The 19,497-nt window shown below is 37.7% G+C and overlaps 1 protein-coding gene across 1 annotated transcript in view; it reads right to left on the bottom strand.

The window, feature by feature from the left end:
• Positions 1-549: 549 nt before the first annotated feature.
• METTL15 (methyltransferase 15, mitochondrial 12S rRNA N4-cytidine) overlaps positions 550-19,497 on the bottom strand; it is a 128,780-nt gene continuing 109,832 nt past the window's right edge. The window contains exons 7-8 of the mRNA XM_072338943.1: positions 15,093-15,208; positions 550-577 (exon numbers count right to left, since the gene is read on the bottom strand). Of these exons, the coding sequence (XP_072195044.1) occupies positions 15,202-15,208 (7 nt within the window). The 3' untranslated portion in view covers positions 550-577; positions 15,093-15,201. The remainder of the gene's footprint in view (positions 578-15,092; positions 15,209-19,497) is intronic.

Raw genomic sequence — 19,497 nt, 5'->3', positions numbered from 1 at the left:
CCACTACCCCCTAACACTCAGCGCATCTAGCTTTAAATGTGAGTTCACTGCCTGCGAAAGAAAAAAGACTTGTTGAATTTAGGTAACTGCTGACTCAAGACTAAGTAAGTATTTATGCCAGAGGTGTAATACAGAAATGCAATTCAAATACACGACTGTAAACCCTTTCAATAACCAGAAGAACTATGTAAGAACAGTTAAAACAGACTTTTGGATATGTTTTTTGGATATGTTTTACCTCACGAGCTTCACAAATGAAATTTCAACAGTGACCAAGTTTACTCTGAAATGTTATCAAAGTCTAACAGAGGGCTCAAAGTTTGACCAACAGTAATACAACAAACATAGAATGGCACCGCAGTGTTGTTTTGCATGGTACAAAATCTGATGTTTACAAAGATCAAAATTGCCAAAGAACTATCAATTGCATTTAAAATATGAGGCAAGAGAAAAAAAAAAATACATGAAGCCCTTATCTTTCATGCTCAATATCACACGCAATTGCAGTGCTGTAATCTCAGATACCTTTGGCAAAACTGAGAAAGCTGGACTCCTCTGTTTGGGTCTTTTATTTTACCTGCAAAGACAAGCACAAAGCAAAAAAAAAAAAATAGCATTAATGATAGTGGGCAGTCTACCTGGGACATCTTAAACAAGACTTGCTACTATGATGTAGAAAATCACAACTTTTTTGAACAATGAACTTGTGTGGGAAATTGGTAATCACAGCCTGAACCTCTGATTAATCAGCTGAGGCAAGTGTTGGGTCAGCTGTGGGAGCACGGGTGAGAGTAATTTAGCTGCCTCCTAGAAGGGGTGGATCTTGACTCCACCTCCTCTAGACCTCATTTAAGGGCTGACCACCACTAAGGCAGCATCTCTTGGAGCTTATTTTTTGGTGAAGATTGTCTCAGTGTTTTCCAGCAAAGGTGTCCATATTGGTGAGTTTATTCCTATAAATAACCTTTTGAATATCTGTTACCATCTTTGTATCATTCCACCTTACAGAATTTCTCTTTCAATTTCACAAACTGAATGCATTTATAATCACTAAAGACGTGTGTAGTCTAGCCACCATTATCAATGCAAGTATTTAAATAAAAGAATCACACTCTATTTATTTAGGCTTATTGTGAGAATTTCTATCTTCAGTGAAGTGACTGAAATATGGAACATATGACTGCATTAAGCAACTAAACATAAAATAAAAAATACATACGAGGGTGTATAGTAATGCATCCTGTTTATGATGTTAGCTCACACTATCAGAGGCAGTTGTTGGTAGTATAACAGTAGAGGCTGGATCTTCCCAACCTGCATTTCATTACATTTTGTTGCCAAGTGCCAGATGGCAGCAGAGGGGCATTCTGACAAATGGTGTCTGACATAGAAGTGCAGATGAAGCAAAGATGTGCCATTGAGCTCCTCCATGAGGAAAAAGTGAGACCTGCTGATATTCATCAATGCTTTCTGAACATGTATGGAGACCAAACAGCGAATGTGAGCCACACTCTGGACAGCCATGCAGCATGCAGGTTCCTGTTCATCTCTGGCAAAAATACACAGCTAGTGATGGTGGTTATGTTGAAAAATATTATTTGTAACTGAGTATTTGCACTACCAAATAATGTTGCTGTGCTCCCTGTATTGATTCTAGTTGCCCCAGAAATAAATAGAAGGCATTACTTTCAGAGCAGTCCACATAAATCTATAAATCTTGCCTTAAACACTGAAAATTTGAAAGAAGTTTTGTTTTGTTGGTAATTTCTAGGCTTTCTTTAAAAAGAATAAAATAGAAAATTATACGCCTTGATCTTGAAATGTGTTCTTAACAAATGTGACAACAAATGACAAAGGAATAAACTAAAAATACTTTTAGAGACTGGTGGGTTTTGCCATTGTGTTAAAAATAAAGGACCATAGAAAGTAAAAAATAAAATTAAAAAAATTAAAAGATAGATTTTCATAGGAAAATAATTCAAACATGAATGTGACTGCATGTAAATAAGGACTGTTACTGATCACTTATTTAATTGTTGTTCTAGCTGTAATATTTTAATTGTTCTCAAATGGACTCTTTGGACAACAATAAAAGGAATGCGCGCACTGGTCTTTAATTCAAAAGACAGCTGTATATGCTTGTTCCTATTATGCTAATGTTACTTCAGACTAGTGTTTAATATAGGAGAGTCTCATACATAAACATAGTGAAAGATACCACTGGAATATATTCTTGTTTTCCTGTGTGTCATTAATGAAAAAAATATTAAAAACACTGTTGTGATCTACAGATTGAGCTTTTTATGCTTAATATAAACATAACAATTTAAATATTCCAAGGTAGGAATAATTTCCATACCTTGTTCATTTTCCAAGAGGTTAGCTACTTGTACTCTTTGACAAAGAGTATTTTTATTCCTCGCCATGCAAGAAATAAGCAAAATCTCTGAAAGAGAATATCAGTCTGTCCTGTTGGGACTCACACTTTGGCAGAGGATAGAATCAAAGCAAAGTAGTGAGTGAAGACTCAAGGCAGAACACCAAGAAGCCACATATGAAGAGTCTTACATCTGAAGGTACAGAACAACCACAATTATTTTACAAGTTAAGCAAATAAAGATACTTTCCAAGTTATATTTCTCTGACACAGTGACACAGTAAGTCCAATTAACTACCAGAGAAATTTGAATCAGATCAACATTTTCTATGATCCTCAAGTAGATTGCAATGCAAATACCTGAATGTCATTTTTTTCCCCCACAGTTGTATACATATTCTTGTTCTGTTCCAGGACTGAAGTAAAAGCCATGTGAAAATAAAAAAAGTGAGTTTGTTTCTGGCTTTTTTAGTTTCCACTTGGGAGAAGCTTGAAGCTTTTTGCTCTGTCTGGTTGGAAGAGAGAGTTTACCTCATAAAAAGTAAGAGCTGCTTATTCTCATCTCCTTCAGTGAACTCTAAGGTCTTACATGGCTCCTACACAGGCTCAAATATTTCGTATGAAAGAGCAAAGAAAAAAACTGATTTAGACCTCCTAGTATTTTCCAAACTCACTCCTGTCCTCTCTATATTGGAGTATTTCCATCTAGATTTCACAGAAATTCTTGTACGCAGTTACCTATACACTCACTTGCAAGCTGGTGAGTTAGGGATTTAGGAAGGTATAGAAAAGGAGGTTGTTGCCAACATTTGTGATGGCTTTTAAATGCCAGAATACTAGGAGAGAGAAAGGTAGATTGCCATGTCAGGCAGAAAGCGAATAAGTCCCTAGGGAGTATTTGTGAAGCATTAATCTTGGTGAATTGGACTACTGGAATGTACTTCCAAAGACTCAATTAACTGTTTCACTGGACGTTGGCATTTGTAATATGAATAGCATAATAAACATAACATAGTCCATACCTGAAACAACAGAGGGCTGATTAGCAGCACCATAACCAATAAATAAAAAGTAAGATTAAAGTGACTCCTGGCGTGTGAACAAACAACATACAAAAAGCTAGGTTTTCCAGGCTGGTATGAAAAACGGCACTAGCTCCTCAACAAAGATGAAGAGGTCTGGAGAGATCAGGTCTTAGCATGGGACAGGACGCATCTCTGTGTTCACTCATGCTGTAGAATCCTCCCTACTGACACAGCCTGCAAGGTAAAATTAGGGGCAGTATGGCTGCCACATGTGCAGAGGTCTTTCTTGGATGAAGGACTAAATTCAAACTTAAAGATGCTTTTGTTTTGTGGCGTGAATTTGGCTTAGTTGCATTCACTCACCACCTGCAAAAAGTGAATCTGAAATTTCTCTTTTAAATATTTACCATGTCATCTAAATTGTCATACTCTCAGCTTACACTGACAAACAACAGCACTTCATGGCTTAGGCCAGTAATAAGAAAAGCATGAACATAAGACATGAACATAAGCATTTATCTCATGCTGGTTCACTACTTTATATATAAGCATGAAATACTACTACTTTTATTTCTCTGCTGTCTTAGTCAAGTTGTGTAGTTCTACTATCACCCTTTATGATACTTTCCAGTAACGAAGTAATGTGTATGTATGCTTATTGGTATTGATTGCTCATGGTGGCACGATGTAACACAAAGCCTCAGATGCCACAAAATTCTGTTATGGAATGTACCATATAGACTGCTAAAGGTGCTTAACACACTGTAACAAGTCAGCAAAAAAGCTATGAATAGCTCAAGGAATCAACAGAATTTTCTCAAGCTAACAGCAAAAGCAACCAAAATCCACATCAAGCATGTCTCACATTGGTGGTAGCACGTGCGATTAAGGGACTGTTTATCGCTTTCAAAGGCAGTGTTGATAGACTTGGCAGTAAGTCTTTTTAATGTGCCTTTGGAAAGATAATTATATGGCTTTGCTGGGCACATGCTAGAAATTCAAGACAGTTTATTGCGGAGAACACCTAATATATGATAAAAATCAACTTATTTACTGTTAATTTCCATAGAAGAATTGCACAAATGAATTTAGATGGACTGAAATTTGCACTGGCAACCAAAGCAGACCAACAAATGCTTAGGTACTTATTTTGTACCTAAGTATCTGGAAATTCTAGCATTACACTCTAATGTAAACATTTACCACATTAAAAAAAACAAAATCAATATGCAATTTTATTCTATGAAAGCTTAGTATAATTAGCTATTTGGCAAAGATAAATGGAAGGTGGCTTACTAGAAGTCAAATTAGGCACTAGTGAGTGCATTGAGCGTATTCAATTACTGCATCTACTGTTGAAGCAACAATAATTTCTCTTAATTGATTTATGCAGAATCTAAAACCCAAAAATGTCTCAATAGCACCTGAACAGTTTTGTCTCTCTGTCTGTGCAAACACAAGGCATGTGCGTGTTTCCAATATTCAAAATAAGCCTTAAAGAATAATCTCAACTCAAACACAATGTTCACTAAAACACCAAATCTTCAACACAAGCCTTTATGTAATTTATTTTCTAAGACTGTGATACACCGTGAGCTTTCTAGGAAGTGTCAAACTCTTTCAGCTCATGAGAATCACCAACTGCAGTTTGAAGCCACCAGGAATTAGGTGATGCACAGGAGGCTTGGACTGAAACCAGATACTTTACTTTTGTCATGTTTAAAGAGTGCACTGTGTGTCTACCAATACCTTGTTCCCCTCAAAATAATCTAATTCTTTTGGCTGTTCTTGGCTATTAAAAGTACTTTTGATATAAAGTTCTTGACAAGTAGGGAAAGTATTTTTTTCAAAGCGGTGCATTTCATCAGGCCTGTTGCGCTCCCTGATGGTACCTGCTTTGTGCAGGCCTGGATCAGAATCACACAGCAGGAATTACCTGCTGCTTCACAAGCAATTCACAAATCCATCAGAACAAGCATTGTCTCCAGCCTGTAATCTATCAGTCACCATCACATCTTTGTGTAATATGCCAAAGTAAGATTTATATCTAGAGATAGTCATTGTTTGGTCAGTAAACCATACCAGCCCTGAAAAACTATGAAGTGCACTGCTCAGTGTGGTCTTTGCCAAGACTTTCAATTCTTTTTTCCTATTAATTTAAATGGTTCTTATCACTAGATATGCATGATGCACCCAAAGGAGTACAAACAGAAGCCAGATAGATGAGATGCTTTTCTTGATAAGCCACTAAATGTTTAGTTAGGTCCTCAGTTCTGTATTATTCCCTTGTGTAACCCTAGATGCAGAGCTTGGGTAACCCATGTGTAAAATAGAACAATATGTCCCTTTCTTAGCATGCAGTGTATGCCTGTTCATTTCAAAGAAGGACCTGTCCTCTCTTCAAAGCCTTCTTCTCCATGTATTAATACTGACCAGACTATCTTAAAGAAAATATGTCAACAACATTCACTATACATATTATATTACACGGCAGAGTGAGGTTAAATTTCAATCACAAATGCATATTTGGCTTCAATCACCTTTTCTTCAGCAGATCAGAATTATTATCCTCATTTCACAGATGGAAAATCAAGATGAGGAAAGGGAATATCACCTCCTTTACAGGTCACTCAATGTGTCAGTGGCAAACTTGGATACAAAATTAGAGGGCTTTTTTGGGTAGCAAACACTACTCTATTAAAGAAGGCAACACTGGTTTTGGTCTTGTGAACAATATCCTTATACAAACTCACCAAAACCAAGACCCTAACACAAAATTATAGCAAGGGACACTTTTGTCACAGAATAATCACATCTAATAGTTAAAATACTGCAGTGACAAATAGAGACTCTGTGATAGTACAGAAAGTCAAGATGTATTGCAACTTCTGTGCATTTTATTGGAGACATTTCTAAAAATAATCTCCTTCTTACAGACGTCACTGCTTTCCTTGACTCATGGGATGCCGTGGTAGAAAAAAGATAACTAACTGAAACTTAAGCTGTGATAGTGCCTTTAATTACTGACGCATGGTTCTCACTTCTCAAAGCTCATAGCCAAAATAAACCACAATGGAATATATATTTAACAATAGCTGAAGTATAGGAACGGTGGTGAGTACATTAGGATAGCTTTCCATCCATAAGAGTCAAACTCAAACAAAATGCTTAAAATTAAAGATCACCATCACAATATCTGTTTGTTTCCTGGTATTCTTCTTACAAAATACAAACAGATAAGAACATTCATGAATTCCCAATTCTACCATCGAATGCTTTGCAGAGACCTTTGACTACAAGCTTACGTGGGAGTAAACTGAAAAGTTACTTAAATAGCAACACTGAACTTAACAGCTCAGCAATGTGTGAACATTCTTTAATCTTCATCCAATATTCAAATCATGGCCAAGATAATTGCAGCATGGGTTTATTTTGTATTCACTTAAGGTTTTACATGAGTACTGGAACAAAGCCATTTACAGTACTCTACCATAAACACATTATTTCTCTCTCAATCTCAGTGTTCACCTCTCCTAACACTCTTAATTCCCAGACAGAAGAACTGAACCAAAGTACAGCTTCATGGATCTCCATCTTGTCCAGTGTCCTGTAAAAAGCATTGTGATGCTGTTCTTGTAGTCAACAACGCTAAAGGAAAATAAGGGACAGGAGACAGCAAGGGGATAAAACAGAAAGGGCAGCAAAGTTGCCATTTCACAGGAGGATTCCAGGCACATAACCACTAAGTGTCATGTGGTAAATTATACTTATGAAGGGCATAAACTGAGATTTAGAGTATAGCATCATGAAATGTATCCTGTTGAACAAGTGGCTGTTTAATTATGGGTGAATAAAAAAGGAATTTTTTACAGAAGTTCTGAGGATTAACTAAAATTCATTGGAATTCACATGAATCTGTTGTAAAATTAACTGAATACTGTAAAGCACACGACTTTTTCCTTCATCAATCAAAAAACTTGACAGATAAAGATCATGTTTCTTACGTGGAAATGTTGAAAATATCAGTCCATAACAAATTCAAAATCATTGTCTCATTCTCTCACCACATTCATGTACAACAGTTTTGAACAGTAGTATAGGCACGTCCAGCTTAGTCAGAGAAAAAATACCTTCATAGCACAATATAATAGCAATGATTAATTTATACAGAAACTTAAGGAAACCCTGTTGGGAAAAAGTATGCCAAACTATTTTTGTATCATGAGATACTGATTGATGGAAAATAGAAAGGAAAAAAAAAAAAAAAAAAAAAAAAAAAAAAAAAAAAAAAAAAAAAAAGCTTCACATGTTGAAAACAACCTAGCTCTATTTAATGAATTGGCAATTCAAATTACTTAGTAAAAGTGCAGCATTGTAATTGCCTATTTCAGATGGGGTAATGAATATTTTGGAGTATGCATAAAATGTGATGAAATAGTACAATATAATCATTGTGATTAAACGTGGAGAGGAAATATATGTGCATTTTTTGCACTATTCACTTCCTTTCCTTCACATGTTTTTCTCTATACTATTAAAATAGTATAAGACTTACGCTTAAATTTTTCTTACACAGAATATATTCATTTATGGAAACACAATTCTTTCCATGGCAACCAACCTTCATGTGAGGAATTCAGAACGTGTGAGCTTAACGGCAGGTGAACAGGAGTAGGAAAGGCTAGCAGTGTAGAGAAGGAGACATAGACGTGTCCAGCCCTCTAATGCAGAATCGCTGTGAAATGCTGTAAAACATCAGCTTGGAGAAATAAAAGATGCTTTTCTCATATTTGCTGCATGAAAAGAGAAAGCATTGCATGCACCTGCACTGAGTGCAGGGCAGGCGGCAAGGGCCCTAAGATGGCGCCCGGTGGTGGAGGCCCCTAAGGTGTGGCCTGGTGGCGTGAGGCTCCTAAGATGGTGCCCGGTGGCGAGGCCCTTAAGATGGCGCCCGGTGGTGAGGCCCCTAAGATGGCACCCAGTGGTGAGGCCCCTAAGATGGTGCCCAGCAGCTGCCCCGGCTTTCTTAAAATCATTAATTTTTTTAATTTTAGTGTATTTACTCATAAGAGTGTGCATTTTCAGGGAGGGCTGGTTTCCAGGACCTGAAGGCTGGGATAAGGACCACAGGGCAGGGAAACTGCTTGGTCCATGAGAGAAATTCTAAATCTGCAATTGCTCTTCCTCTGTATAATGGGCTGAAAACAAAACAAAACACCCTGGCACAATCAGCTCCAGTTACAGATGTCACCTTGTTGCAAATCCAGGTCCTGTATATTAAATATGCTTTGACAAATACTGTCATATTCGCCCTCCCTAACACCTAAGTGGCAAAAATCCCTATCATCAGTCCCTTTAAATATGCAACTGAACCCTAAGCAGAAATCACTGTTTCACTTCCAGCCACTGGCACAGCTACCAATACATTTCATTAAACAGACAGGAGGCAAAGAGAAGATAAAGCAACAAATATAGCAGGTAAAATAAAACAAATAGTTTTCAAATCTATTTAAAAATTTCACTCTTGACTGATGCCTGTAGACAGTGGAAATAAACAAAATGTAAAAGAAAGAAGTTGCTCAGTACCTTCCTCAGCACTATGGGTAAATTACTTGTTTTTTCTGGAAGAGGTATTTTAGCACAGTGGGATGTTCTTGTGTTGTGACAAGATAATGTGTGTGTAAAGCACTCCTATAATTTAGCTGTCACAGAGGCGCGCCTACTCAAGTGCATGTGTGTCAATGGAGAATTAGCTTTGATCTGTAAAATACATCAGATGGTTTCCATTCCTTACTCTGAATCGACTCGGTTTGATAAAGAAATTAATCTGACTATTTTTTCTTATATGTATTGTCAGGATGTTTAATCTCTGGAACTGATGCTGTGATTGCATCCAGCTGTATGTAAGATAAAAAAAAACCAACCAACTAATGTTAACATAGATAAAAATCACTTTTTTTTTTTTTTAATTATTTATCTCAGCACTTCCTGTTTAGAGCATATTAGACATTTAAGAGCTGTCAGGGGGCAGAGAAAATTGACATTTAATCCCAAACAGACACACTCAATTGTGGATCTGCGAAATATATTTTCAATAACTTTTGTAATTTCAGCATTAGCGAACCAGATGTGAACGTAGAGCAACTTTCATGACTGTTCCTTCCAACACTAAGACTGACTTAAGCTTGTATCTATCTCCTCTCTCATTCAAACATCTGCAAGTTTAAAGAAGTGAGGAGGTACCGATGAGGATATGAATCCTTACACGCTCCAGCAGAATACAGCTCTAACCACAGCTGGTGCCAAGCTTTTTCACTACAATGTTTTTTTCTTTCAAACAAAAATTTTAGCTTAAGCCTGGACTCAAAGCTCTTCAATAAGTGCTTTTTCAGACAATCAACATACAAACAGAAAACAGAACTGACTCAGATTTCCAGGAATAAGATCATGAAGGAAAATGATAAGCATATAATGTAGAGCTAGGGTGACAATTTGCATCTATTTTTAAGAAGTCAATATCCTTTGAAGCTGACGTTTACTTCGAGAGACTGATCTGTCTCCTACTTTACTCATTTACTTCCTGCACGTGCTCACTTGGATGCTCAAAATGCTTACTGTAAGAAATTGCAACGTGCTTTCTACACCGAGCATGTTTCAGAGTTCAGCTGTTGACAAAATTCATCTGTAATTCTTCATTTGGCACATGGGGAAAAAGCAAAAAGGCTAAGCATGAGATAACAAAATCTTTTTAAATAGAGTATTTATCTCACGTATTTCTTACCACCATACCAACTGTGACACTCCAAAATCTCACCTCTAGGCAGAGACTAGTCCTTAATTAAGAATTTAATGTCAGGGATAGCCTATGGTCATTTAGTACAGCACAAAAAAAAAAAGAGAACCCGGGATGACAAATGAAAAACATGCCCATACTAGCTCTTATAGCACGTTACATCGTTGTCTCATCCTGTCTCATTTGTTTCTTTTCAAAGACTACTTTTTAAAAATGAAAACATAAATTTTGAAGAATATATGGAAGTCTTTACTGCTATTAATACACCGATAATCTAACATAATACATGTGCTAATACTGGTGAAGGAAGAGGAGAATCTGCACAGAGGTGGGCTGTTTCAGCTTCTGATGAAATCCAGGTGACAGGGCAAAGAAAGATGAAGCTGATAAAATTTTTAAACTTCTGAACTTCTTAAGGAGGAGTGTAGAGAAGGAACTGAGCAAATGTGCTGAACAATCAGAGCCAAGTCACCTGAGCAGGAGGCAGCAAAGTGGTACCAAGAGGCACCAAATCTCTTCTCAGTCTCTCCAAGTCCACATGTGTGGGAGTGGCTATTAGCTGTCAGAAGCAGCAGTTAATCTCTGAACATCAAAATAAATACACCTATATTTGCAAAATATCTTCCAAAAACAATTCTCAGATGTGAAAAAGACAAAGGCATGTCCCACCTGTACTTTCAGTCAGACCAGGGAAGAACAAGAAGTGTTTCACAATACAGCCTGTATGATTTGTTGCAAAGTCACAGGAATCAACAGCTTTGCCATCAATCCTTTGCTTTGGGAATCAGCTCTTCTCCCGTCTTCACAAGGCAACTCACCTCTAATTTCTCAGTGACATCAGGTTCCGTTAGCTCCTGATCTGCTTTCCGTCAGGTATCTCTGTACTTTCTTCCTCACTTACCACCAGGAGCACCCTCCCTGCAGAAAATAAACTAGCAGCCCTTAACCTTTTTCAAGTCCTCCCTCACCACTAAGTCCTACTCTGAAGCTACTACTGTCACCTAATGATGGTCAGGCAGGTGGCAAAAGCATAGGATGCTGCTGCTTCATTGACTGCACTGCTCTACCTCATGGGAGGAAATACTTATTTTACTTTTCTTGCTTTCTTTTTGCCTACAAACTCTAGCTCCTTTGTTACTTTGGCCTCACCCCATCTCTCCATCCCCCCTCTCATCCCCCCCAAAGAAATAGAGGAAAAGAATCCAAGTCAAATCAGAGCAAAAATCCTAACATTTACTTTAAAAAAAAAAGGAAAGGAACAAAAAGCGATCCTTTTTCAGTGGTCCGTTATTACTTCATCACCATCTTCTCAAATTATTCTTCTGATATCTTGGACTCCAGACACACTCTATGCTTTTACTACTGATACGAAACACAGTGGAAGGTATTTCATCTTCATCTGTGTTCTTGGCTGCAACCATCTTAAAGGACTAGTAGTAACAGGTGTACTTAGAACTAAACTCAAGTAAGATGAGATTTGTTGTAAGAAAGGAAGCAACAAAGTGGAATGCAAACCTGCTAAAAACTGCATTTTTGGCTTAACAGTGAGCTAAAAAAGCATCCATGAACTTGTGTGTTCATAAAAATGGCAGCATTTAAGTCTGCAGAAGTTTATTATATAGAAGTTGTAGGTTTGTTTTGGGCTTGAAAAAAACTAGAAATACGCAAAGCCAGAATGTGAGTAGGCAGAAAATCTTAATAGATTTGTCCTCAGAATACATTCTGGGGAAACTTGTCATAGAAAGAGTTTAATGTCTTTCAGATACTCCGTGCTGCTCAATAATCAAACAGAATTAAAGCACAGTTAATTACACAGTTTGAAATGAATGTATTAGTTACTTAATGGTACCACTTCTATTCCTAATAGACTTCAAGCTGTATAACAAAATCAGGAATTGGAACAGCAGCCCAGCATGATTTGCCATATGCACAGCTAATGGACAGGGACCATTAACTGCCTTTAAGGGTGTGCACATCAAGAACTTACTGAAGAAAGAATACAGGAACCTGAATCATGTGCTACATCGAATGTGAAAACAGGAATTCTCTAATCTCTGTTAGAAAGGTAAATGCAATGGTTGAAGAAATAACGACTCCTAGGGCAAGAAAAGCTGGGCTAACTACCAATGTACAGGAAATAACAAAGTACCAGTATCCTTTTGATGAAGGTTTGAAATCTTCAGACATAAAAGGAGATGGTCAGTATTTCACACCAGAATGTGTCATTCCCTGAAGCATTTTAGTTGCTTTAACCAAAACAACACACACATATACACCTATTTTATAGTCAATGGTGAGCAAAGAATTATGCTGAAATTCCCAAATGTTTCACAGCATCTGATGTAGAGAAAAGCGATGCATTCGACTCCAGCTGCCTTAAGGTAATGCAGACACACACAGACTACACAGAAAAGCTCTGAAAGAAAGGAACAAACTTTCAAATGTCTGGAGATCTTCACAACAGGCTATTACTTTTGTGTAACCAGGAAGCAGTGTACTGGTACTGGTCACCACCATCATCAATAGGGTCTGGACTCGGTGATTTCTAGAGGTCCCTTCCAATCCCTACAGATCTGTGATCACAATATTTGTTTATTGCTGTCATAAAAAAGAATTCAGAGGGTTTAAAACTTGACACCATCATACATTGCAAAACTTGTAACAGCAGAATGTGGTCTATATGCTTCCTTTACTTATGCAGGCTTTCTTAACACACATAAAACACCATTTCAATGCAACTTTGATCTTGCCACCCAGGAAAGTCCTTGCCTGCAGACAGTGCTTTATAAATACTAATTCGCTGTTTTAGAAAATGGGTAGACTTGTATCCTATGATCAGAAATGTAAATCATCTACATCAGAGTGTATTTATATCCCAATAATTTAGACAGGCAAAAGTGTGCACATGTTTCATAATACTGTTATATTAAATGTGGAAGAACCATTCCAGATCTACAAGAAATACCACAGTTTTTCTGTAAAGGAATGACAACAAAATCAACCTTTTCCAAAAGGTGACACAAAGAAATCTTCAGTTGTCTTGCAGGCAAATTATCACAAAACCAATTGGGTATCCTCACACTATCCCTCATTAACTGTAATTAATTGTGTAATTCCGTGAAACGCATATGCAGCATTAGCTTGTAAAATTAACCACTGTGAAAGAAACTTCCATTCAGCATCTAGCAATGTGTTAGACATATCTGCAGTGCCAACTATCTCAGCAATTATCATCTGACCCCAATTCCCATCATTATAGAATTTTTGCATTAACATAAGAACTAGGTATTTTCTTCTCACAATTGCTTTAATAAAATTACCTTACTGTTTTTCTGCAGTAAATAAGTTATACACCAACATTATGATATATGCTTGGCTTGTATCCATGTCTTTATGCTGTATCTTTGTGTCAGTAAGCTTTACTTATGTCTGTTATCATTAAATCAATCATTTCTTAGACTGATAAATAAACCAACAAATTTTCACACAAAGTGGAAAGCCAACTACTGTCACTCTTACCCCTAAACCTCTGCTTGACACCGGTGCACACCATACTGCAGAAGCCACTGCATTATACAGTCAACAAAAATTCAGACAACTTACAGTCATTAAAAGCTCAATGTGAAGCTTGGAGCTTGCGTGAGGTTGACAAAGCCAGCACAATCCCATAAAATGAGGCCAGTTCAGCCAAGTCTTTCAAACCACTTTCAGAGCTGCTACAGATTTAAGACACTGCCTTAACCTGCACATCCTTCTGTGGTACACATGCAGCTTGCTTGCCTATCCCCTTGGTGAGAAAATACAGAATCAACACACTATCACTCTTGCTGTCCGGGCCCTTCTGGGTTACTGGGTGAGGAAGGGATTTCCTAATGGGCCTTTGTGGCTACCCCAGTTTAAAGACTGGGGAAAAGTTTCACACGGGTATATGCCTCTGCCATGCCAAGCTACCATTAGCAAAGTGAGGATGCTCTTAGAAACACCAGGGAAGAAGAAAAGAACTGAGCTTCACCTGTGAGGTGGTAATGACAGCTTCTAGAAGGGCCATGCAGCAGAAGATTGCTCTGAATCTCTGGTGAAGGAATAAGGATACATGCAGACTTTCCATTCTATGAATCTTACGGTTAACATGCAGTATGTTCCTACTTAGAGTCTTCATTTTCTTTAAGCTAGATACAACAAAAGTACCAGAATACCAAGTACTAGGACACTGCTCAAACTGCAATGCTGGTCTTGTGCTGTGCTGCGGAACATGAGCAAATTTCTTATAACTGTGCATAAAAAAAGATTTACTGCCGCTTTTTTTTTTCAGCAAGAATACCAAGCAGTAACGTGAATTTCTTCTAATTTTAAATATAAGTACCAGGCTGAGTGACCCATACAGCTTTTCCTTCCTGCGTATGCAATGCCCTACTTCTATGGCTTTTTGCACATCCCCAGCTATGAATATATGTAACTCAGTGCCTTGTGCAAGTATGCCATTGGATCTAGCATCTGTGAAGTCAAAATTTCTTTTCTGTTAGCTTTCATTTGAACAAGTCTTCCATTGTAAAAAGAGAAGGACAGCTATATCTGTACAGAGGATTATAAAAAAGACCCTCTTATAGTTTCGGACTAAAACTTTGTGGGCAAAAATTATACGTGAATCAACTGACAAGTGAATGTATTCACTGTAGTTCCAATAGTTTGAATCTACCACAATTATTCTCTCCAGGTTTTAAAATCAGATTCAAAAGATTATTTAACACGGGTTCATGCAAATAGGATGTGAAATGATAAAACATGTTCACGTGTTCTAGAATATCAGTAGAGTGTCACTTAGTAATTTACAGCTGAAACACTACGAAAGAATGACTTCCAAGCAAAGCAGAGATAGAAACACCTGTGTCCTTCTTACCACTTTAGGATTCAGTATCTTCTGAACTCAGCAATGTCTTGCTCTTCAATTTCACATGGCATCAGTAGGTTCTCTGGAACTTCATGACTTTGTTCCCAGCTGCTGTTTGTCAACTCCTTAATAAACAATTAAGAAAGAGCAAAGTGAATCACAGTGATAGCAATATACAAGAATTAAGTAGCTTCCTCATTAAATTATGTAAGTCAACAATGAAATATAAATTTACAAATGTTTTTATTACTAAACTTCTGTTGTTACCAGCAACAGGCTTTAATAGGTAGAAATATTTATTTTAATCATTGGCTCAATTAAATTTGTTTTACCTTGCCTAGACTGCAAAATATTCTTATTTTATCAACATTTTTTCTTATGAATCAGTGAATAGCAAAACTCTCAGCTGGACTCTTGCCTCTGCTCTTCATCTGGATTTCATCTGACTCTCATGAGCTCAGTGTTACATCATTCAGAGGAAAAAATTCAGATAACTCCAGTGTTTAGCATAGCATTCAGCCAGCTTCTTGCCTCACCCATCCCTTGCGCACATAGGGCCAATGTCATATTCACATTCCCTTCTACAAACTGAATTTAAACACAGCAGCCAGATTTTTAAAAACGTAGCTATGGAAAGTGCTTAACAAAAGAAATCTAAGGGTTTTAGAATATTTTTAACTGACTTAAACTAGGAAGGGATTCCATACGATGCTGCAAAGAAGCAGTTAGTATATCACGTGAAATGTTGCTCTAGAGAGCAGCAATCCTGCAAATTCTCCAAAAGCAGATTAAAATCGTGTGAATGAATGAAATACAATGACTGAAATATTAACCATTTTATTATGACACTCTAAATGCCTGTCCTAAGAAGAGCTTCAGAAGCAGAGTCCCCTCTTACACGCAAGATATCTACTATAACTTTGTAGTAAAACCTACTTATGTCAGTACAGTAAAAATCTACTTTTGCTCAGCGGTAGCAGTTCGATGCATTCTTGGAGCATCACTAATGTCTGCTATGTGTTTACATCTCCTTTTAGTTGTCCTGGGAGATTCTGGGAAGCTAATCACATGCACCATCTCATATTCATTAACCCAATCTTCTGAAACAGGCAGTCCGTGTCAATAGTGAAACCATCCACATTTCACTCTACCAAGAATGACTGATATTGGCTTTCATGCATCATGCAGACACAACCTTACAAAATGCTACTTTATCTTAGAACTTCTCCCCAAAAGAAGCATCTTGGTGTGATTTTTTCAGTGGCTTCCACAATGCTCAAGTTAATGCCACATGAAACCTCAGCAACTTGTTCTCCAAAAGCTAAAAGGATCTTTTTTTTTTCTCATTTCTCTCTTCCTATTACTTATCGTCTCTCTCTATTGAATACAACTATATTTCAGTATGTTAACCTTAGGATTTTTTCTGTGCTATGGTCTGTAAAATTCTGTAACTCTATACATCCTAAATGGCATCAATTTTAGCCAAGATTTAAGAGTTGTACTTCCTACTGGAAGAAAACTGTCCAGTCCATGGAACTGCTGAGAGCATTGAAGTCCACTTAAAAATGTCTTCTATGAGTTTTCCGCAACTGGCTAAACTATTATAGAACTTACTGTCCATCCTCATAGCCACGGGTCTTTCTGCTCTTACAAAATGAAATGATCTTTTTCTAAAAATGGATTGCTCCCAGCTGTCTGCTGGGAGTGAATCCTGGCCCAAAGCAGCTAATCTCATGTCCAAGAAGCGATCAGGAAAAACTCTGATCGGGTCAAACAGAAGAGGCAAGAACTATTCTAACAGGAAGCAACACAGGCAATCAAGATTCAGTACTGGGAAATATTCCCTGTTACTGCTGGACAGGAATTACAACTTGGCACTGCCTCGAAACCATAAAACCCTATTTAGCGCAATGCTAGATATACACTAAGAATTTGAGGCTCAGATAAAAGCTTTTATTTTTCTTTTCCTCTCTCTTATGAAAGGTTACATGTAATACTCTCTCCTTTCATTAGCATGGCAATAAACAAGCATAAAGGACAAATATTCTTTTAACATTTTCTCTTGAGTCTAGAAATGATGACAGATCTGAAATAATTTCAGTTTTGCTGTTGGCAGCCTTGTGCTATTCTCTGAGCTAATATAGCAGGGCAGCTTGTTTCAACAGTTCCAAGTTCTCTAACAAGACCAAGAGTGTTGCATTTCACAGTCTGGGGACTGAATGTCAACCCCACCAGCTCCTTGAGTTTGGTAAGACTGTGAGCTCTTTTTACTACATAGGTACATAAAAGATAAACACGGATCATGAGAAGTCATTCCACAGCACCAATGAGTTCTTTTTCACACACACAGCAGGCAGGCACCCATGGGAGGCTCACATGTTATGAGTTCAACATTTGCACCTCCATTACCCCAGCGTACAACCTAATCACAGCCTTGTTTATAAAAGCTCCAATAAAAAGTCAAGAGGTTGCTCCCCTGAATCAGCTCCACCTTTTATTGCATAATTTTTCCTTTCCCTGTAATCCAAATAAGGTGACATGAGTTCACGTGTGCCTGCCCCAGTGGGCTACAACCCATCTGGCAGCAGGTGGCATCTCTTTCTTTCAATGGAGCACTCTTCAAAACAGCCTTTCATTCTGTTATCATGGGGCAAATTTCAGTCCCACTCAAACCTATTGCCCAATTGCCTCCATGTAATTGCAGCCACAGCCCAACGTGCACTGCTGCAGACAAAAAGCCGCAGCAGTTTGGAAACATGCTTTATTCATCTGAGATTTAACGACCTATTTGATTTTTCCAGAAGACTACATGTTGTGACATTTCGCTCTAACAGATACTACAAACAGCTCTTCTTATAGCTGTGACCCTTAATTTTGTTTGCTGGTTTTGCATAATGTGAAAAGACATATTTAACAGTCTCTCCAGTAACAGTGAGAATCACTGCAGTGGATTTATTCTAAGCATTCTCTTCACATACATAAATACCCAGTGAATCTCAGCTCTTTGTAATGATAACTCACATACAATCTCCTCTTACAATTGCTTATGTCCTGACATTCTTCTTGATGTGTGTTTGATTTCCCTTTCCTTGTTATTCTTGTCCTCTATCAGCAAATTTATTTTATGTAAGGGCCTGAAGGAGAAGTGAGTCTTTTCAGGATGAAAGGACAAAGGTGTTTCAGAGATGACGTTTGTGGAGTAGTTGCTGCCACCACGATTTAACTTAACAATTTAAAGGTAAGCCGACTGGCCAAATTCATGACAGATACCGAGAAATTACATTTCACTTTATATAGGCAACATGCGTGATGTAGGTTTGCAGCAGTCTAGTTAAATATGAAGGCTATTTGCTTATGTTTTTACAGATTATTTCTTATGTTTGCTGTTAGTTTTCTTCAAAAAAACCACAATGCTAGCAGCACTTTTTGGCCTTACTTTCCAAAGATGTTTTGTCCCAGGATATCAAACAGCATCCATCATTGCACAAATGTAACACATAGCAATGTGTGCGTCGCACTGTTTAAAAGTGCTCTGTAACAATTACATATTCTGCCACCTTCGTCACTTGTTGCAAAAGCTGAGGGATTGTAACAGATGCCTTCAGAGTCGTGTTGCTATGGCGTGCTGATACACAACGAGCAATGCTCACACAGTTACTCATCTGTGACCAAAGTCAACCACTCATCGTCCCCACCACTGCAGCCTACACCACATAGCAGTCCCATGAGCTGCACGCATTCTATTTGACAGGAAGTAATGGTCTGGATGGAGGTGATGAAGTGAAAGAAGTGTTCATCTAATATCAGAACAAACAGCAAAGCCCAGCACCGATGCTTTTCCTAAAGATATCTGTGCTCACTCCTCAGCTGTAAATGTTCCTCCTCTTCATCTCCCTGTTTCTTCTGACGTTTCAATTGTAAAAAAGCTTTATTTTGGATTGCATTCTGTATGAAAAGTGACACCGTCCTCAGTGGAATAAATCACTGACCCACAAAAGCCTCTGTATGGTTACCAATCAGCCTTTTGTGCACACTTAGGGATTCACCAAAGTTATCTAGGCTGAAGAAATCTTATCAAAGTCTTCTGTAGTATACCAACTGCAAAAGCATCAAGGGGAATTTTATGCTAATGATTCTCTTTAATCTCCATATAATTCAGGCCAGCTAAAAATAGATCTTTTACAAACAATGAATCATCATGACTTTAAGTGAATGCATTCCTGCCACAATAAAGTTGAAGCCTCTGTTCCATAGCACCTTTCTTTCCTTTCTTCATCTAACAAGCAGCCAACAAGCCAGTTGACAATAATAAATACCATTATTTTTCCTTCTACTCTCCTTATTCAACTACAAATAGCATGACCAGAGACAAGTAAAGAATTCCAAATACCACATTAACTTAAAGGATAAAATT

The sequence above is a fragment of the Excalfactoria chinensis genome, chromosome 5 (genome assembly GCF_039878825.1).
Source record: "Excalfactoria chinensis isolate bCotChi1 chromosome 5, bCotChi1.hap2, whole genome shotgun sequence".
NCBI classification, from domain to species: Eukaryota; Metazoa; Chordata; class Aves; order Galliformes; family Phasianidae; genus Excalfactoria; species Excalfactoria chinensis.
Note: the sequence above shows the minus strand (reverse complement) of the source record. Positions and strands in the feature narration are given on the sequence as shown.